Below are 21,725 nucleotides of genomic sequence, written 5' to 3'. Positions count from 1 at the left end.
TTGATGCACACTATTGGTATCCCTGATACTAATTTAGCTTCCTAATATTACTAAGTTTCATCTGCTGATCTTATTTTGGAAACTCTTTAGAGTGATGAATCCAACCTTTATCTTTTCATCAATGTCAACATTACATTTCCACATTTGATTTCAGGTGTGTTATAATACGTAAAGCCATAGTCTTGGGAAAATGACACTAGTAGATGTATTTAGCAAATTCAGTAAAATATGTGTACAGTGACATTGAAAAATATTTTTATTTTACTGTGGTGGTATTTTAGTGGATTGGCAGGATGATGCTGACAGAAAAGAGGAGACATTATCTATCATTGCAGATCTCCTTGGCTTCAGCTGGACTGGTAAACTGTCCTTTTCTTAATGATTGTAGCACAATCTGTCTTCCTCATGCTGATATTTATGTATAACACTGAAATATATGTTATATTTTTGTCAGCAAAAATTCACTCAATATGTGTATATATTTTCAATATTTGTATTTTGTCGTCCCCAGAGCTGGCAAGAGAACTGGAATTCAATGAGGATGATATCCAATTAGTTAGAACACAGAATCCCAATTCACTTCAAGAACAAAGCCATGCCTTACTTCAACATTGGGTCGAACGGGAAGGCAAACATGCCACAGGTACATATTACTTCAGATTTGTTTGAAAAGACAGACTAGAAAGGAGGTGAAGGAAGATTTGGCTTTTTCTCTATTCATTTAAATTTGACAAGCTTGTTAAAACTTTAAAACCTTTGATTTTCATTTCACGGGGACTTTGTCTTTTATAATTTTCCATTTGCATACTGTATATATACTACAACACGTATACTGAACACGCTGATAATCATTGTGAAATAATTCCACAGAAGATTGCCTGATTAAGAGACTGACCAAGATCAATCGAATGGATATTGTTCATCTAATTGAAACCCAGATGAACAAGTCAATTCAAGAACAAACCTCAAGAACATATGCAGAGATTGAGAAGACATTGGACCATAGTGAAGGTAGCTTTAGGAGATCTTTTTTTCTGTCAAAGGCTTTTGAATTTAGTACCGTATTTTTCAGACTATAAGGTGCATCGGACTATAAGGCGCACCTTCAATGAATGGCCCATTTTACAACTTTGTCCTTATATAAGGCTCACCATTAATGCATCATGCCATATTTTTAATCCAAATCAAATCATTCTCCATTTTATGATTTGTATTTCAACTTCAGACACAAAAAATTACTTTATAATCACAAAATAATGATCCATAGTCTTTTTGATTCATGATTCATAGTTTTCAGCGGGCCACTTATGATTGATTTCATGACACAATGCTTCGGGCCAGTTTAAATTTAGGAATTTGGTCCACATATAAGGCACACCAGACTATAAGGCGCACGATCGGCTTTTGAGAAAATGTTAGACTTTTAGGTGCGCCTTATAGTCCGGAAAATACGGTATACTAAATAAGTGCATTTGTTATTATGTATGTGTGTAACTATAATAATTGCTTTTCCAGTGTCAGTGGCTTTGTCTTCAGTGCAAGAAGATGTGGACAGCCCCAGAATTGTGAGAAGGGTTGAATCAGATCGCAAACCTCCCCCAGCTGTTTCTGAAGAGGACCTATCTGTAGCTTCTCTACTTGACATTCCTTCATGGGCAGAGCCTGCTGGACAGACCCACTCAGAGAGCATGCATGGTGACCTTTTGGAGGAGCTTGAGATCTCACAGTAAATTGCCAATTTTATTTATCTGATTTCCAAATATGAGGTGTATATCTGAGTAGATAAATTTAGCTAATTATTAAATCATTTATTATTTTGAGAATAAGAAAATTATTATTATTATTGTTGTTTAACGTTGAATGAAAGTGCTGAAAAGGAGCTACCAATTACCTCATTTTGGAACGGATCTTCAAAAAATAAAGACTCACTGAATAAACTGCACTGGCATTTTATGTAAGTTAATTATGTTATACTGTACGTAAAAATGTTTATGTGCTAATGTGTGTTTGACAGTTATACAGTTAATGGATTTTACATATATTTTGAAAGCTTAATATGTGACTATGTCTACTTTCTGTTTTGCAGTGAACTCAACCCTAACCTGTGGACTTCAGATGATGTAATTTCACATGAACATGCACGCTATGTCAACTTAGAAGAGCAAGTAAGTACGCTCCCCATCAAAACAGAAGCTGCAATGGAGAGCAAAGCAACACGAGCATATGTCGGGTACAAAGTGAAAGACCAGCAAATTTCCTGCAATACTTGTGTCTCCAAGCCTTTTCATGGTAGTGATCAATGCCAAGTCAAGGAGAAACACAACCGAAACATCTCTGGGACTTTGAATGCTAACAAGAATCAGTGGTCACCTGAAACTTTAAAGTTGCCATCATCTGGATCTATCACTGACATTAGTCTGATCTTATCTGAGTCAGATCAAGCTGAGACTGACTTTGAAGAAATTCACGAAAATTATATTTCGCAGATTAGCACTCTAAAACTCCCCACAGAAAGATTAAAAGGAACCTCTGGTCCTACCGGGTTTGCTTCAACAAAGATTCACGAAACAACTCTTAAGATAACTGAAGATAACACAGATATAGATAGAGACAATCAAGTCTACCAGAAGTGTCTTGATGAATTTGAAGTCCCGCTCTTCAAAGAATTCCATGGTCATCCCAAGACCCCATGGGGCCATAACGTGGGCATGGGCTATGATCCATTTACATCAAGCAATGGAAACTCAAAAACCCAAGTTAATAATGTTGAGTTTCAGGATAACATGTACTTCATTGATGATGATGACGATGATGTCTTGACAGTGGCATCCACTGTTGCTCCAGCCAAGTACCAACTATTGGATGATAGTAAGAACACTCATATGGCATGTGACTCAACAGAGAGTTCTGATATTTGTAGTTCAATCAGTCCAAACAATGAGAAGTGTAGGGCAAAGACTGTCTCTTCCAGCCTTTATTTGCCTATCTATACACGACAGACATCTGACTATGATGAAACATCTTCCACATCTCTAGATTATGACACTAGCGTTCATGAAAAGTGTTTCTCACCAGCAGAATTTTGGACATTAAGTGAGACTTTCCCTAGACTGTCATCACCTGAATCTGTCATGTCAATCAGTGATTACAGGGCGATGTCTCCTGACTCCCCTCTCAGCAAAAGGAAGGGTTTTACGACAGACCTTCCTGTAATGGATGTTAGTTGGACTCTCTATTCAAGCTCTAACAAATGTACTTCACCTGAACTGAAAATTGTTGAAAATATTACAGACCCCAATCTTGCAAATGTGTGTGATAGTAGGCCACAATTTGGTGGAACAGATACACCTGCAGAGAACTTTGTCTCTCGAGTTGCAGAACACAGTTCATCTCTACCTGACAGTGTCCTTATCCAGCAAGACTTTCAGAGTTTGTCTTCAAACATTCTCCCTTTCGAATGTTTGCATAAAGTAACTTCCTTCAATGGACATGCTTTGCATGGTTTCGGCACAAATAATCATGAATGTAAGTTGTCAGATATGGATTGGCGTCCCTCTTCACCACAATCTCAGACTTCTCAGCACAGCTTCTCATTCCTTGAGCTCTTGCACTCTGAATTAACCCGTTCCCAACTTATGAGTCAATATTGTGATTATTTTTTACAGTATTCAGGGGATACTCAACCCTTACCTCAAATGACACAAGACCAAACAGTACCAACCAATGTTAGAACTTTCGAAACAAAATTGTCCTTCGGTCATATTTATCCACAAGATGACAATTACAAAACGTCAAATGCCTTTTTCTCACAAGATGTAGCACATTCAAGACAAAAATCTGATCTCCAGTATTACGCGAATGCGCCCGCATCACATAAGACTGAATGTTATGATGAGAATGACCTCAAAGCAGAAAAGCCTGAATCACTGCAAAGAATCAAAGAAGTAATGATTGATAAATTAGGGAGAGAAAGTGTTAATGGAAAACAAATGTCGATTCAATCTCATCCTCAAGACCTTGAGGAAAACAAAAATACGAAGGAATCCTTTCTTGATTATTGGTTTTCCAAGTTGGCACCTCAACCTTATGTTTTACAACCATCAACATATGATCCCGAGCCTTGTATATCAGATTTAAGAAAAAACATAGAAGAAAATAATCAAAATAAAGATTCGGTAGAATCTAGTTGGATGAAACAGTCAACAGAAGTAAATGTTAATTCAGAAAACAATTTAGACAGACCATCAATGGAGATGGCTACCAGTTTATCACAAATACAATCCAAAAACCCAATTATCTTTAACTTGGTGGAAAGACCAAAGTACACTTTAGAGTTTCAAAAAGATAAAACAATGACAATATGCAAAGAAACACCTTCCGATGTTGAGGATTTGGTCCAAAGCAAGTGGCAAGAATATCCGGTATCATCCTCGACAGAGGTAGGATTATCAATTATCAATAGTTTTCTATGTTCTGAATTGATTGAACAAGAAAAAGACAAACATTGCAACTTTTTCTTAAACTACAATGGAGATGATCTACAACCAAGAGATGAACACTCAGACCTTTCTCTCAAACATAGTTTTGAAAACAGCGAACCAAAAACACACTACTCCTGTTCTCCAGAAAAAGAAGCTTTCAGAAAAGAAACTACAAATTCTTTCATCTTGGGCCAGCCTCAGTCATATGCACGACCTTTTACATATGCAGACGTTGTCCGTGGCTTCACACAAGAAAAAACAGCAGAAGCCATGAATAATGTCACAGCATTTGAGTCCAGGCCTATATTTCTGATGACTGATTCCTTTGATGAGTTTTCTGATTCCTCCACAACTGAGTTGGACATCTTGGAGAGACGGTATTCTCCAGAATCTGTAGCATCTCTCTGTGAACTCACAGCCCTTTCTCCTGACTCACCTGTTCCACAATTTGACTTAGCTCAAATTGAGAATCATGACATTCACCAAAGGTCATACACACCCCAGTCAAGTGTTTCAGATTGGGAGGGTCGTGATTTCTGTCTCACCAATCTATTTGATGAGACCAGACCACTTTCTCCACAATCTATTTCATCAGACATGGAACTAGATTTCTTATTTAGTAACAGAGCGCTGTCTCCAGATTCTGTTTCTTCAGATTTGGACACTGCACTTCTTAGGGACTGGCTGCTGGACTTTAGAGCATCCTCCCCAGAATCTGTGGCATCAGTTAAGAAATGTTCATATCGTCCCAACCTACAACATTGCAGCTATTACTTAAGTTATTCCGAAGATAGGCCAGTTTCTCCTCTGTCATCATTGTCTGATGTCGACTATTCAGAACTATGTATCAAGGATCTCTTTGATGAGAGTAGGCCAGAATCACCAGATTCGGTATCGTCAGAAAATTTCAGAAAAGAAACCAAAGTTTCTTTAATTTTAGGCCAGCCTCAGTCACATGCACGACCTTTTACATATGCAGATGTTGTCCGTGGCTTCACACAAGAAAAAACAGCAGAAGCCATGAATAATGTCACAGCATTTGAGTCCAGGCCTATATTTCTGATGACTGATTCCTTTGATGAGTTTTCTGATTCCTCCACAACTGAGTTGGACATCTTGGAGAGACGGTATTCTCCAGAATCTGTAGCATCTCTCTGTGAACTCACAGCCCTTTCTCCTGACTCACCTGTTCCACAATTTGAGATAGCCCAAATTGAGAATCATGGCATTGAACAAAGGTCATACACACCCCAGTCAAGTGTTTCAGATTGGGAGGGTCGTGATTTCTGTCTCACCAATCTTTTTGATGAGAACAGACCACTTTCTCCACAATCAGTTTCATCAGACATAGAACTAGATCTCCTATTTAGTAACAGAGCGCTGTCTCCAGATTCTGTTTCTTCAGATCTGGACACTGCACTTCTTAGAGACTGGCTGCTGGACTTTAGAGCATCCTCCCCAGAATCTGTGGCATCAGTTAAGAAATGTTCATATCGTCCCAACCTACAACATTGCAGCTATTACTTAAGGTATTTCGAGGATATGCCAGTTTCCCCGCTGTCATCATTGTCTGATGTCGAGTATTCAGAACTATGTATTAAGGATCTCTTTGATGACAGCAGGCCAGAATCACCAGATTCGGTATCGACAGAAAAATTCAGAATAGAAACTAAAGTTTCTTTAACGTTAGGCCAGCCTCAGTCATGTGCACGACCATTTACATATGCAGATGTCGTCCGTGGCTTCACACAAGAAAAAACAGAAGATGCCATGTATAATGTCACGGCGTTTGAGTCCAGGCCTATATTACTAATGACTGATTCCTTTGATGAGTTTTCTGACTCCTCCACGACTGAATTGGCCATTGGGGAAAGACCATATTCTCCAGAGTCTGTGACATCTCTCTGTGAACTCACGGCTCTTTCTCCTGACTCACCTGTTCCACAATTTGACTTAGCTCAAATTCAGAATCATGGCATTCACCAAAGGTCATACACACCCCAGTCAAGTGTTTCAGATTGGGAGGGTCGTGATTTCTGTCTCACCAATCTTTTTGATGAGAACAGACCACTTTCTCCACAATCTGTTTCATCAGACATAGAACTAGATCTCCCATTTAGTAACAGAGCGCTGTCTCCAGATTCTGTTTCTTCAGATCTGGACACTGCGCTTCTTAGAGACTGGCTGCTGGACTTTAGAGCATCCTCCCCAGAATCTGTGGCATCAGTTAAGAAATGTTCATATCGTCCCAACCTACAACATTGCAGCTATTACTTAAGGTATTTCGAGGATAGGCCAGTTTCCCCGCTGTCATCATTGTCTGATGTCGAGTATTCAGAACTATGTATCAAGGATCTCTTTGATGACAGCAGGCCAGAATCACCAGATTCGGTATCGTCAGAAGATTTCAGAAAAGAAACTAAAGTTTCTTTAATTTTAGGCCAGCCTCAGACATGTGCACGACCTTTTACATATGCAGATGTCGTCCGTGGCCTTACACAAGCAAAACCAGCAGATGCCACGGTGTTTGAGTCCAGGCCTATATTACTAATGACTGATTCCTTTGATGAGTTGTCTGACTCCTCCATTGCTGAGTTGGCCATCGGGGAGAGACCATATTCTCCAGAGTCTGTAGCATCTCTCTGTGAATTCATGGCTCTATCTCCTGACTCACCTGTTCCACAATTTGACATAGCCCAAATCGAGAATCAAGGTCAATGCATTGACCAAAGGTCATACACACCCCAGTCAAGTGTTTCAGATTGGGAGGGTTGTGATTTCTGTCTCAACAATCTATTTGATGAGATCAGACCATTTTCTCCACAATCTGTTTCATCAGACATGAAACTAGATCTCCAATTTAGTAACAGAGCGCTATCTCCAGATTCTGTTTCTTCAGATCTGGACACTGCACTTCTTAGAGACTGGCTGCTGGACTTTAGAGCATCCTCCCCAGAATCTGTGGCATCAGTTAAGAAATGTTCATACCATTCCAACCTACAACATTGCAGCTATTACTTAAGTTATTTCGAGGATATGCCAGTTTCCCCGCTGTCATCATTGTCTGATGTCGAGTATTCAGAACTACGTATCAAGGATCTCTTTGATGACAGCAGGCCAGAATCACCAGATTCGGTATCGTCAGAACATTTCAGAACAGAAACTAACGTTTCTTTAACGTTAGGCCAGCCTCAGACATGTGCACGACCGTTTACATATGCAGATGTCGTCCGTGGCTTCACGCAAGAAAAAACAGCAGATGCCATGTATACTGTCACGGCGTTTGATTCCAGGCCTATATTACTAATGACTGATTCATTTGATGAGTTTTCTGACTCCTCAACTACTGAATTGGCCATTGGGGAAAGACCATATTCTCCAGAGTCTGTGGCATCTCTCTGTGAACTCACGGCTCTTTCTCCTGACTCACCTGTTCCACAATTTGACTTAGCCCAAATTGAGAATCATGGCATTCACCAAAGATCATACACACCCCAGTCAAGTGTTTCAGATTGGGAGGGTCGTGATTTCTGTCTCACCAATCTTTTTGATGAGAATAGACCACTTTCTCCAAAATCTGTTTCATCAGACATGGAACTAGATCTCCTATTTAGTAACAGAGCGCTGTCTCCAGATTCTGTTTCATCTGATCTGGACACTGCACTTCTTAGGGACTGGCTGCTGGACTTTAGAGCATCCTCCTCAGAATCTGTGGCATCAGTTAAGAAATGTTTATATAGTCCCGACCTACAACATTGTAACTATTTCTTAAGGTATTCCGAGGATAGGCTAAATTCCCCGCTGTCATATTTGTCCGATGTTGAGTATTCAGAACTATGTATCAAAGATCTCTTTGATGACAGCAGGCCAGAATCACCAGATTCAGTATCATCAGAAAATTTCAAAAAAGAAACAAACGTTTCTTTAATGTTAGGCCAGCCTCAGTCATGTGCACGACCGTTTACATATGCAGATGTCGTCCGTGGCTTCACACAAGAAAACACAGAAGATGCCATGTATAATGTCACGGCGTTTGAGTCCAGGCCTATATTACTAATGACTGATTCCTTTGATGAGTTTTCTGACTCCTCCACTACTGAATTGGCCATTGGGGAAAGACCATATTCTCCAGAGTCTGTGGCATCTCTCTGTGAACTCACGGCTCTTTCTCCTGACTCACCTGTTCCACAATTTGACATAGCCCAAATTGAGAATCATGGCATTCACCAAAGGTCATACACACCCCAGTCAAGTGTTTCAGATTGGGAGGGTCGTGATTTCTGTCTCACCAATCTTTTTGATGAGAACAGACCACTTTCTCCAAAATCTGTTTCATCAGACATAGAACTAGATCTCCTATTTAGTAACAGAGCGCTGTCTCCAGATTCTGTTTCATCTGATCTGGACACTGCACTTCTTAGGGACTGGCTTCTGGACTTCAGAGCATCCTCCCCAGAATCTGTGGCATCAGTTAAGAAATGTTCATATAGTCCCGACCTACAACATTGTAACTATTACTTAAGGTATTCTGAGGATAGACCAAATTCCCCGCTGTCATATTTGTCCGATTTTGAGTATTCAGAACTATGTATCAAAGATCTCTATGATGACAGCAGGCCAGAATCACCAGATTCAGTATCGTCAGAAGATTTCAGAAAAGAAACTAAAGTTTCTTTAATTTTAGGCCATCCTCAGTCATGTGCACGACCTTTTACATATGCAGATGTAGTCCGTGGCCTTACACGAGCAAAACCAGCAGATGCCACAGCGTTTGAGTCCAGGCCTATATTACTAATAACTGATTCCTTTGATGAGTTGTCTGACTCCTCCATTGCTGAGTTGGCCATCGGCGAGAGACCATATTCTCCAGAGTCTGTAGCATCTCTCTGTGAATTCACTGCTCTCTCTCCTGACTCACCTGTTCCACAATTTGACATAGCCCAAATCGAGAATCAAGGTCAATGCATTGACCAAAGGTCATACACACCCCAGTCAAATGTTTCAGATTGGGAGGGTCGTGATTTCTGTCTCAACAATCTATTTGATGAGATCAGACCACTTTCTCCTCAATCTGTTTCATCAGACATGAAACTAGATCTCCAATTTAGTAACAGAGCGCTATCTCCAGATTCTGTTTCTTCAGATCTGGACACTGCGCTTCTTAGAGACTGGCTGCTGGACTTTAGAGCATCCTCCCCAGAATCTGTGGCATCAGTTAAGAAATGTTCATATCGTCCCAACCTACAACATTGCAGCTATTACTTAAGTTATTTCGAGGATGGGCCAGTTTCCCCGCTGTCATCATTGTCTGATGTCGAGTATTCAGAACTATGTATCAAGGATCTCTTTGATGACAGCAGGCCAGAATCACAAGATTCTGTATCGTCAGAAAATTACAGAACAGATACTAAAGTTTCTTTAACTTTAGGCCAGCCTCAGACATGTGCACGACCGTTTACATATGCAGATGTCGTCCGTGGCTTCACACAAGAAAAAACAGCAGATGCCATGTATAATGTCACGGCGTTTGAGTCCAGGCCTATAATAATAATGACTGATTCATTTGATGAGTTTTTTGACTCCTTCACAACTGAGTTGGCCATCAAAGAGAGACCATATTCTCCGGAGTCTGTAGCATCTCTTTGTGAACTCACGGCTCTTTCTCCTGACTCACCTGTTCCACAATTTGACATAGCCCAAATTGAGAATCATGGCATTCACCAAAGGTCATACACACCCCAGTCAAGTGTTTCAGATTGGGAGGGTCGTGATTTCTGTCTCACCAATCTTTTTGATGAGAACAGACCACTTTCTCCACAGTCTGTTTCATCAGACATCAAACTAGATCTTTTATTTGATAATAGAGCGCTGTCTCCAGATTCTGTTTCTTCAGATCTGGACACTGCACTTCTTAGGGACTGGCTGCTGGACTTTAGAGCATCCTCCCCAGAATCTGTGGCATCAGTTAGGAAATGTTCATATAGTCCCGGCCCACAACATTGTAACTATTACTTAAGGTATTCCGAGGATAAGCCAAATTCTCCGCTGTCATATTTCTCTGATGTTGAGTATTCAGAACTATGTATCAAAGATTTCTTTGATGACAGAAGGCCAGAATCACCAGATTCGGTATCGTCAGATTTCAGAAAAGAAACTAAAGTTTCTTTAATTTTAGGCCAGCCTCAAACATGTGCTCGACCTTTTACATATGCAGATGTCGTCCGTGGCCTTACACAAGCAAAACCAGCAGATGCCACGGTGTTTGAGTCCAGGCCTATATTACTAATGACTAATTCCTTTGATGAGTTGTCTGACTCCTCCATTGCTGAGTTGACCATCGGGGAAAGACCATATTCTCCAGAGTCTGTAGCATCTCTCTGTGAATTCACGGCTCTTTCTCCTGACTCACCTGTTCCACAATTTGACATAGCCCAAATCGAGAATCAAGGTCAATGCATTGACCAAAGGTCATCCTCACCCCAGTCAAGTGTTTCAGATTGGGAGGGTCGTGACAGAGGGTTGTCTCCAGATTCAGTTTATTCAGCGCTGGACACGTCGCTACAGCGAGTTCTGTTGGACTTTAAAGCATCCTCCCCAGATTCTGCGGCATCAGTTGAGGAATTTTCATTTTGTTCTAATATGATATTTGATCAAAACAATAGACAACATTGTAATTATTACTTAAGGTATTCTGAAGATCGATCAGCTCCTCTTCCATCAACATTGTCATATGCTGAGTCATCAGAACTTTGTCTTAAGTATTTTTCTGATGACAATAGTGTTATAAATGTAGGTCAATGTCAGTTCCATCGAAATACTTTTACGCCTACAAATGTGTCATCTATGTCCCCAGTATTTAAAGACTTCCATCCTTATAAAAAATTAATTTCACCTTTGTTAGATCCCCTCTATAAGGGAAACTGTTCCTCTTTTAAAATGTTTATAAATTTAGATGAAGAACAAAAGTCTAATTATGATCCTCAACCAGTCGCTTCCTTCTTGGTTGTAGAAGGGCCAAGTATCTCATCCCTGTGTAGTTTTACCACTATGAACACTAATCATCCAATCCAGGCATCCACCTGCTCCGTTGACAATTTCTCGACTCAAAGCTGTCCTTCAGACTGTCAGATCGTATCTACTTCTTACCAGTTCTTACCAGTTTCATCAGAATCATCTGTATTGGATCAAAGGTTTGTTGGTCAATGTCATGATGAAATCAAACCAGATTCATCTAAATCTGTCCTTGGCGTTGAAACACAAAACACAACACTCCAGGAAAATATGGCTATCCAGTCATTTATTGACCCCTGTTTGTCAAAATTAAGACCATCTGCCCCTGAATTTCTGGATTCAGAAGAATGTTTAAAACAACAGTCTGAAAACTATCTCATTGATCAAAGTGTAGACACAGACCTAAGACCTTTATACAAACAATCTCACAGATTAAAGGCACACATATATGATCCAGTCTATAGGGGAAAACATGTCTGTGACACATTAATGTCAGGTGTAACTGCATTTGATAAAGGCTTTGAAAAGACTTCTGCGCAAAGCAACGATGAATGTTTAACAGCCAATGAGGAGAATCAATTTCTAAAAGAATCTAGTAATTTTGAACTCATAAACAGCATCAAGCCTCAACTGAATGAGGCCACAGTTGACAATAATCGCCAGCCGGAGTTGAGTCACATGCCATCTGTGAAAGAAAAAATGGACATTTCTGACAATTTCAAAGTCAAAGAGGCCTTTAGCAAACAAACTCAAACAAGGAATGAAACAATGGAAGAAAGACCACTTTTGAGTGTGCATAAAGAGACAACAACTATATCTCCATTTATGATGATATACAACCAAGATGTGCCTTTTAAAGACATGACAAGACAGTCAGAAAAAATGGACAAAAGTTCATCTCTGCCGGTAAGACAGCAGAAGGTCTTGTTCTGCAGAGAATGCAGTGTTGCTTCACATAATTCCTAATTTTGGCCGTAGACTGTATATTGTTGGAATGAAACTTTTACATCAAGCTTTTACTAATTGCACATAGTGTCCCCACTGTCATGGCGCGTTTGCATTAAAGCAGGAGGAATGGTTTCTTTAGGGATAGGGGACAGCTGTACCGCAACAACTGTTGTAATTGTTATGAAGTAATGTGTTCAGCATTTTGATGGTGAATGTGATGTTCTCTACACTGATGTTATAACAGCATCAGCAATTTACAGGGGCTCCTTGGTTTACAATGGTCCGACACACAATATATATGTCGTATGTAAGTCTTGTGTTTCTTCAGGTTACTGATTGACTATAGTACTTTCTGACTTATGTACAAATTGAGGTTACATCACTGGTGTAGGAATAGAAACCAAAGCTCCTCCAATAGGTGCATGTCCAGCTTCATTTAACACATATTACAGATTTTGACACAAGTTCACTTGCGCCCAGCCCTGTAAAATGTCATTGTATTTTCAATGGCATGTTCTAATTCAGCTTACTATTAATAGTCAATGGGAATCTCTCTATCTCCAGTCAATTGATGTAATGTGTTTGATTTGGATATAGTTTGTAGTTATACAATACTACTGGAATGATCTACAGTAGATGTTAGGGGGCTCTAAGTGAATTTTTGCATCCGAGACACCTGGCCTTGTAGAAAAGCATGTTTAATTTGACTTTTTCATTTTTCATCAATCACAAATCATTTTCATTTTTTCCATTCCATCATTTCCTGCAGGTGTCAACATCATCTTCCAAGACAAATCTTTCCCAGCCTAAAGATGAAAAACATCCTGATTTTGAGTGCTTTGCAACAAACATACAGTCAATGCATTGTAACGAAAGCACACACTGTGGAAATATAGAATTACCTACTGCAGATATTTTTTATCAAAGTAAAACACAATCTGAGGTCTCACTGACTACTGATACTGGCTCACCAAAAACTGCCGACAAAGAAGGTCTGATATTCCTTGAGAAATGTGAAGGGTTCAGCTCAATGGCTAAAGACTCAGCTCAACATAGTGTTGAGGAGGAAATTATCACGTCATCAAGCCCCACACCAACTCTACCAGGTTTTGAATCAACACAACTGGACTATTTGCCGTCAGATCTCGAAAAAATAAAAATGACACAAGATGAAGGGCTCATCTCCAAAATTCTTTGCCCACGTTCCTCACAACCCAACGACAAAACCTCCAAGGGCAATCAGATTCTTGAATACGAAGAGCTGTGTCCTAGTGTAAGTGCCAGTATGCAGCGAGATGATACAGACAAGAGTTTCACCTCAGACGTAAGGAAAGCTATTTCCTCTAAAGGTTCTGAAGATGTACCAAGTAATCTGTGCAAAGAATATTTTAAAAGTGATGTTCAAGATCAAGGACACAAGTTGTTGTCCTCTGAAGCAGATGAACCATCAACTAAGAGTCTTCAAGATTTATCCAAAGAAACTTCAGAAATGTCGAGCCAAGAAACAGCTACTTTTGCAAGTTTTGAGAAACTGATACCATGCTCCACCTCAGCAAAGTTTGAGATGTCCTCACATGAGATTAGTTCACTGGCTTGTGTACATAATCTGGAAACAGATACCTCTGGAAGACAGTTTATTTTTGAAGATCAATTCCAAACTGATGATTATTCAGATGAGGTAGACTTAAGAGCTCATTGGGAGCACCTGGAAGAATCCCTCGCTTTAGTAGACAACGATGTACCTGATTCTCAACCCAGCTCCATTGAAACAAAAACAATGACTTCATTCACTTCTGATGAGGCGTACACTGTCCTCCCTGACTATACAGTAACTTCAACGACCTCTACCCACGTGACCCCTGAATATGAAGATGTTGTCTACATCGATAAACATGGGCCACCTTCTGAATATTCAGATCCAGAGCACTACTTTGACTGCATACAAGCTGTGTCAGATTTCTCAGAGACTGAGCCTGATGAACCAGAGTTACCATCTCGCTCTATTAAAAGTCAGCTTTGGGATGACCGCAGTCGCCCAGAAGAAAAAGAAACTGTGTATAGACGCATGTTGCTCTCCTCTGGAAGTGAAGATTACGAAGATGCTTCTGTTCTTCAAGAAGTTGTACCCACTGAGAGTGAAGATGTATTATTCCAATCAGATGCATCTCTTGAGGAATTCACCCTGTGTGACCTGCCCAGCTCTAAACTAAGAGCATATGATGATAATAATTCTCTGACGAGGGTAAGGCCAGATTTAGTGGACTGTCCTGGCCTTGCAAGCTTTTTTTAAAGGCTGATCATAACTAAACGTTAGATTTACTGCATAAAGAAAGACTGCTTACCCTCTGGTCATGTTAATGAATTTTTTATAACCCACAGTTTTATTTGGGATTTCTTATTTAACCAGTCCTAACTTTGCATGTATCATTTTCAAAATTTACAGCTTTCATAATCACCCATCAGTTCATGGAGCAAACACAAGAGTGTTTTTTTTTATCATTATTTGATTATTTTTGTATTTCTTCTTTTGAAAGACTAACAACCTTCTATGTTGTACTGTCCAGAGTATGAAATTTAACACATCTCTGGAAAGTACACCATGTTACTTTTTTTCTTACTTGCTTTGCTTGCAATTTTTTTTTATTCAATTGGATGTGTTCTTACATTTAATCGTAATGGATTTTGTTCTACTTGGTCAGGAGATCAACGCAGAGATTGGCTCAATGTCTGAAAGTTCTGATGATGAATTTTTGAGTACCAGAATTGTGCGAAGGAGAGTTGTCATTCAGGTATCCACCCCAACAAGTTTGATGGTGGATGGATGGAGCATGAAGGGTGTGATTTTAACCAAACTAGGTTTTCAGTTTAAAATACCGGTCTAACAGTTTTAGACTAATCAAAGTGGATAAAATATGGAGTATAAAGTGTGCTATTATGGTTAGTGGCACTTGTTTCTTCATTTGCACACATATTTTTCCCTGAGTATGCATTTTGGATTTGGATTTGCTGTCTTTGATGTGCTTTTAAATCTCATATTCCTCAAGTTTCATTCTAGAAATCTGTCTTTCTTCCATTACAGGCTGATGAAATGCCTGACATTCCTACTCAGACTGTGACGGAGGAAAAGTACCAAGATGAAAATGGGCACATCGTTGTCAGAACGGTACAGTAGGATTATCTGTGACGTGAAAATTCTTCAGAGTAGTACAGATCTAGTATCACACAAGTACAATAAAACCTTTTTCCAAGAAACTTTTTGGGGGTTTAGTGTGTGGGCATTGAAGAACCTAATAAATATTGACAAGAATGATATTAAAGTGCCAATGCATGCATTTCAAACTTTGTTTTTGTATTGTGCAATTGAACTGAGGGGAATTTGTGTCAAATCATTTAAAAACGTCCCAAAAACTTGCAAACATTGCCCTCTGATTTCAAAGTGAATTTTGCACCTTTCCCAGGTTACTCGAAAGATCATTCGCAAGTGCGTTTCCTCGGATGGTGTGGAACGGGAGGAGGTCTCAATAGAGGGATCCCCCCAGAGGTCCATTAGTGTCACAGAGGGAGACGGATACTCAAAAGTGGTGAAGCGCACTATTCTTAAGAGCGAGGGAGACCATACAGAGGTATGTGTGTAAGAGATATGGCATACAATTCTTACTACTCGTTAACATATATATATCAAGATGTCTGAATGTGTTATATTGTCCCTTACTGTACCACCTAACCAGTTTCGTGTTTCCCTGCTTGACATTTCATCTAAGTTAAGCGGTGAGCATAGTTTCTCCTTCCCCTGTTACCTCTTCTTGTCTAATGTGACCCTTGCAGCTACTCCTCATGCTCTTCTCGTGGTAATGATTTTGTGAGTTGGACTTTTGTTGCGATGCCCTATGTTTTGTTTTCTAGGTTACTTTTGCTGAGAGTGAGGGTTTCTCAGCTTCACAAGCAACTGCTGAGGTGCGTAAAGTCAGTCTAGCAGAAAGAACGACCGTGGTAGAGGGTAAAAGAACAGTGACACACAAAGGGGACTTGTCTTTGGCTTCTGACCTCCCCTCAGCCGAAGAGGACTTCAACCAGGTTTGTCGTCCCCCCCCCCCCCCCCCCAACACACACACACACACACACTTGTCACATTTGTTTTAAACAAACTGCAATTGAACAAATCTTCAATTGAATCGCGATGATATGTTGCTTCCTTCAATGCCACCAGGCGCTTGGTTATATTGGGGATTTTACCAGAGCAGAGCTTCCTCATGTGGTTGAAAGTGAAACTGTCAAAGATGACGGAACTGTGATTCGGAGGTTTGTGGAAGCTGGAGCGCATGCGTTTGGTTTTCTTGGTGTGTTCTCGCTTTCAGACTAGAGATTGCAGTCTTGTAGCTTTATTACTAACACATTTGTCTTGGTCTGAAGTGGGATGGAAAAAGCTATTTTATTCTCATAGGGCTAAAGCGTGATTTAAAGAAGCAGGCAAATACTTTTTAACTCTGCTTGAAATTTTCATATTAACTCTAATAATATAAAAAGTGGATTTTGTAAATGTTTCAACTGTGACACGCGAACCAAAGTTTGCGTCTCTTTGACCGGCAGTTATATCTTTGTCGCGCCATTATTATTGCATCACTTAGTGGCCTATCAGATTTCTGTGTTAAACTTCTCACATGGTATCTTTGCATGGTATCTAAGGCTTTCTACATTATGCAGTGATGCAGCAACCAGGCTTATAGTTCTTAGTTGTGTTCTTTGTTGATAACAGCATTCACGTATAAAAATCTTTTTTTTTTTTTTTTTCTGAGCACTTAAATGTTTCCCTGCACAGGGCCCACATGCATAAAGGTCAGACCCTCAGACGGACAGTGGTGCAGGGAGGTGGTCAGCCCAAACAGGTCCTTCTCGAACAAGTGGACGGCCCTACAAAAGGTTCCAGACCGCACGAACTCCAGCAGCATCTGCACCAGCTGTTTCACCACTACTATGAAGAACATCGGGAGGACCACGACGACGATAGTGAGGAAGAAGAGAAACAGTAGAATGTGTAACACGCTCCCTTGCTACACGAATTATCCTATGCATTTGCCACATGCAATCCCAGCGTGCACCTCAAAGCTACCACGGTCTTCCCATTTAAATTCTGATTATTTGTTTTTATTTTCAGTTTCCCTCCCTTGATGGTGTTACATATTCATTGATTTCTTTGTTCTAATGATGTTTGTTATTTTGCCTTTTTGTGACCAAAGAATATATTACCTGATCAATTTTAGGTTTTGTGTCAACATAGTCTACGTTTTTTCGTCTTTATTATGTGGTAGAGCAACAAAGACATCAGAAATGCTTCTCAGTTCTAGCCCACACTGGTCTATCCATCTAAAAAAAAATACTCTCCTGAGTGGGTGCTTGAACTAAAAAAACACAAAACAATTCTTCACGCTACACTGCCTCTCACCGCCAGACTTAGCGAGATCTTGGCTAAGAAAAATCTGATTAAACATGAGTGTGTTTATTTAACGACTACTACCGCTGCTGCTTCTGCTGTTGTATTTTTGTGTCGGCTATGTGTAATGTGTCTCTCGGGCATTCTGATCGTATCTAACCTAATCTAGATAATACTGACATCTGTAGCCTAGGAATGATTAATCAATCATGTGAAGTAGGACAGGCATGACTAATCAAAATCTGTCATTATGGTCCTGGCTTTGTAGTTTTGTCCATTTATCCCACGTCACTCTTTAGAATCCTTTTGTATTTTTCTTTTCAAACAGACTTTTGTTGGCACTGTGTCCTAAATTATTGATCACGGCTCTTCTGGTATGTATGGTGAGTGTGTGAGGAAGTTTTACTGAACTGTTGATTTACTATGTTGTTGGTCCATGCATGCCTTTGGTGTTTGATTAATTTGATTTTTTTTTTTTTTCCAAGCACATTTTACGTCTTATTTTAAAGGGTTAATTTGTGTCCTAGATAACTCAGAAAAGGGGGTACAAAGGTGATTGAAATAGCCTTTTGTCTCATCAGTGGCTCCGGTAGATTCCCACTGACAGTGTAAAACTTTGAGTCCTTTTGTTTTTTGTTTTTTTTTGCCAGTGACAAGCTATTTAATGAACAATAATGGCACATGTTGCTGTTGTAAAGTGATGTTGTTTCTGATGCATTTATTTATTTATGATTAACATGCTCGATTGTGTTGAATGTGTGATTCAGTGAAAGTTCTGTATTGGGTGATTACAAAAGGGGTTCACTAATTTATGTACGCAAAGTGTAGAAAGAGATTTATTTTACACAATCTTTATTTGCACTCCTGAATGTCAGGATGGATTGCCTTCCATGCTTTTAGTGCGCAAGCTGTGTTACAATCAAGTATAACATTTTGTCTAATTCTTTGTCAGGACAAATGGAGTGTACTTGGAAGATTGTGACACAAGCGTAATGAGAACGTTTGAGAGCTTCAATAAATCAATATTCCCGCTCAGAGTATCAGTCCTGTATGGAAATGTTTTAATTTTTCACTACCACTTCACTGTTTATTTTTTGCGAGAGGAAGAGAAAAAACTCGTGGAAGATCACTGTGACAGGTATACCATACTTTTAATTCAAGAAATCAGCACCCCCCTTTTTCTGTGATGCAGACAATTATATCCTCATACATATGTATAAACATCTATAAGGGCATGTATTGCTGTTCAAAACTCAAAAAAGATACAAATAAAATGGCTGCAGTGCGTTTGGCTGATAGAGAATAAAAGACTACAAAGTAAATGATTTTTGGTGCTTGTCTGTTTTCTATAGATTGCTGGGCTAATACAAAAAAACACAAATCCAATATAATTCCTTTCAACGTTTCTCCATGTCACTTTGAAAACATTCCATAATGTCAGTTATTTGCAGAATATCATCTGTGTGAAAAATGACTGGTTTCAAAGTGGAGTTTTACAGTAGGGTTAGAATTTTAAAGTAAAAAGAAATTTGGCTGAAATATGCCTGGACTACTTCAAATTGTATTGTAATGCATTGTTACCAGAACGTAGAATGCACCACCCCTTAGAGGGCTAGCATTTCTACCAAGTGTGATAAAAGCACGACGAACAAGATGAATTAATGTGCAATTATATTGAAGTTTGTGTGATGTTGAAGAGTTGAATGAATGGGGACATTTTTTATTTAAAATATTAAATTGTGCAAACACTGTATTTGGGATGATAAAAAAAAAAAACTAAAAACCCATACAGGATCACACTGTTAAGCTCATTTATTTACTTCTTATACATCATAAGCCATCCATTGCCGTGCCGGCAACAGTTCCAAACCAGTTAAGGAGCTGTGCATTGAATTGACATCGTACGCTTCATCAAAAGGAAGGTTTTCTGTATTTTGCCATTAAAAAAAGAAAAAAAGAGAGAGAGACAAATCAATGAGATGATAAGGGCACGGGTGTTATCCTACTAGTAATGCTCAAGGAAAACATCGCTCACATGTCATCTGGCTACACCTTGAAAATTTTTCATGCAAGTTTAGCAAAATTGACAATTCATGTTCTGTCTTCTTTGTCATCATCTCCGTGCAATTGGCAATGTAACACACTGGAAAAAAATGACAACAGAAAACCCTTTACGTACGGTCATACAATACACAAGTACAAACATTATGAAAAAATGAGCTAACTTCCTACACATGTTTATACAAAATGCAAGAGGTGCTTTTTTTTGTCCTTTTTTTGTTTTTTACTCTCCACCCTTTCTATTCGATACGCAGCTTTGAACTTTGTTGTGTTTTTGTTTTTACAGTAGTTCCATGATACTGGAGGACAGTAGAATCGTTTGGGACAGGACTGGTGCACAACATTAACAAACGAGTCAGTGAGTCACAACTCAAACAGAAGATATTATAGTTTCATATGATCTTACTCAGTATTTCCCCCCCCCCCATGCACTACACAATAGTCTTGGATGTTCATATATTACATATATGCTACATTCTCGTATTTCTTATATCACTGATATAAAGGCAAACATATTCCAATGCAAAGTGTAAGCTCTGCTTGCTTTACATTTAAATTAGTATTACATGTTGAAGTCAGACAATTGGAACAGTATGACTTATAGCTCATAGCAAACACAAATATAATTTGTCAATTGGATTTGACATAAACTATGAATTCCTCTGATAGCAAGAATATCACTTTCAACATTTGTTTTTGTTTTCTTCAACGATCACAATGTGTATATATACATCACCAGAACTAAAGCAAGCTCAATTTGAACATTCGGATCTTTCCAATTGTTTTTCTTTTGTTTTACACGCACAGAAATACACATAAAAATACACAATTCATTTCCAGAAGAGGTTACAGCAGTTGATTTCAAATTGATATATTTCAAATGCATACCAAAACATTTTAAAAAAACAAAACAAAACAAAAAGGTTGCTCATATGCTCATTTCATAATGTCCTAATACTGTGTGCAGCCACTCGCAGGTGGTTTAATACGAATGAAGTCCATTGATTAAATGCCATAACTGTAAAACGTAGTATTAATACTTGTGTCCTGTGCCATGTCTTTAGAGGGTCAAAGGTTGCAGAGCAGTCATCACTGGTTGGCTTAACTGCCCATTTGCTGATGGGATGGGATGTTCTTCTCTCTGTTTTTAACCACATCATTAACTGGAAATCACATAGAGCGAGAGCATCAAGTGGTGCAAATACAAACATGCAGATACAGGAAGCACTATGACCTTTTGTGTTTTACTGGAAATGTGGACCTAAGCAAAGGCTATTGTGGAATTTCCCTATTGTAAAGTCCCTGAGGCCCAATTCATTGACCACAATTTTCTGGAAAAAAAAAAAAGCCACCTCACGTGTGCTGATGACCATAGAACTGGAAAAGGACGTGCATGTTTGTGCTCTTCAAACTTATCACCATTGTCATTAAAGAGATGGGTGAGTAATGTATGTCTCCAAAATATTTTTAAAAAGACAAATTTCATGTTGTCATTTCATTTGTCATTCAAGTTACTGTTTGCACTGATTAAACATTTATTTATCAAGGTGAGGCAATTGAGAATATATTTTCATTTGTAATGAAGACCTGGCAGCACACAGAAGACTAAATAGAGCAAAATAAAATTACAATTGAAATGAATAAATCATGAATTATTTTTAAATATTTTTTTTTCTTATTATGATTTGAATGGATTAAAGGATTAAAATTACAATATAGGGTGTCTTGATGCTAATGTGCCACTGGGAGGCAGCAAAATTAACGTTTTCCCTTGCTGTTTTGTTTTTGAGTGTTTC

General features: G+C 39.1%; 3 protein-coding genes across 6 annotated transcripts in view; all 3 read left to right on the top strand.

Annotated features, from left to right (window-relative positions):
* Window positions 1-19,313, top strand: part of LOC147056995 (uncharacterized) — a 59,275-nt gene extending 39,962 nt beyond the window's left edge. For 2 of the 4 annotated variants that reach the window (XM_085911255.1, XM_085911253.1), the window contains 10 exons: window positions 282-359; window positions 512-643; window positions 871-1,011; window positions 1,516-1,726; window positions 2,087-2,165; window positions 15,520-15,603; window positions 15,899-16,063; window positions 16,344-16,514; window positions 16,648-16,739; window positions 17,257-19,313. In XM_085911255.1, the coding sequence (XP_085767381.1) occupies window positions 282-359; window positions 512-643; window positions 871-1,011; window positions 1,516-1,726; window positions 2,087-2,165; window positions 15,520-15,603; window positions 15,899-16,063; window positions 16,344-16,514; window positions 16,648-16,739; window positions 17,257-17,467 (1,364 nt within the window). In that variant the 3' untranslated portion in view covers window positions 17,468-19,313. The remainder of the gene's footprint in view (window positions 1-281; window positions 360-511; window positions 644-870; window positions 1,012-1,515; window positions 1,727-2,086; window positions 2,166-15,519; window positions 15,604-15,898; window positions 16,064-16,343; window positions 16,515-16,647; window positions 16,740-17,256) is intronic. The other 2 variants (XM_085911254.1, XM_085911256.1) reach the window with 2 other exon arrangements.
* LOC147056997 (uncharacterized) lies at window positions 2,199-3,819 on the top strand. The gene is made up of 2 exons (XM_085911532.1): window positions 2,199-3,725; window positions 3,814-3,819. Exons 1-2 carry the CDS (start codon window positions 2,199-2,201, stop codon window positions 3,817-3,819), a joined length of 1,533 nt encoding a protein of 510 aa, XP_085767658.1.
* LOC147056996 (uncharacterized) lies at window positions 4,353-15,322 on the top strand. Its single transcript, XM_085911531.1, has 8 exons — window positions 4,353-4,439; window positions 4,677-9,686; window positions 10,110-11,841; window positions 11,887-11,983; window positions 12,021-12,045; window positions 12,117-12,398; window positions 13,210-14,682; window positions 15,140-15,322. Exons 1-8 carry the CDS (start codon window positions 4,353-4,355, stop codon window positions 15,320-15,322), a joined length of 8,889 nt encoding a protein of 2,962 aa, XP_085767657.1.
* Window positions 19,314-21,725: the final 2,412 nt, after the last annotated feature.

Source organism: Syngnathus leptorhynchus, chromosome 5, assembly GCF_054491065.1.
Source record: "Syngnathus leptorhynchus isolate UIUO chromosome 5, UIUO_Slep, whole genome shotgun sequence".
Classification (NCBI taxonomy): Eukaryota; Metazoa; Chordata; class Actinopteri; order Syngnathiformes; family Syngnathidae; genus Syngnathus; species Syngnathus leptorhynchus.
This window is presented reverse-complemented; position numbering and strand designations above follow the sequence as displayed.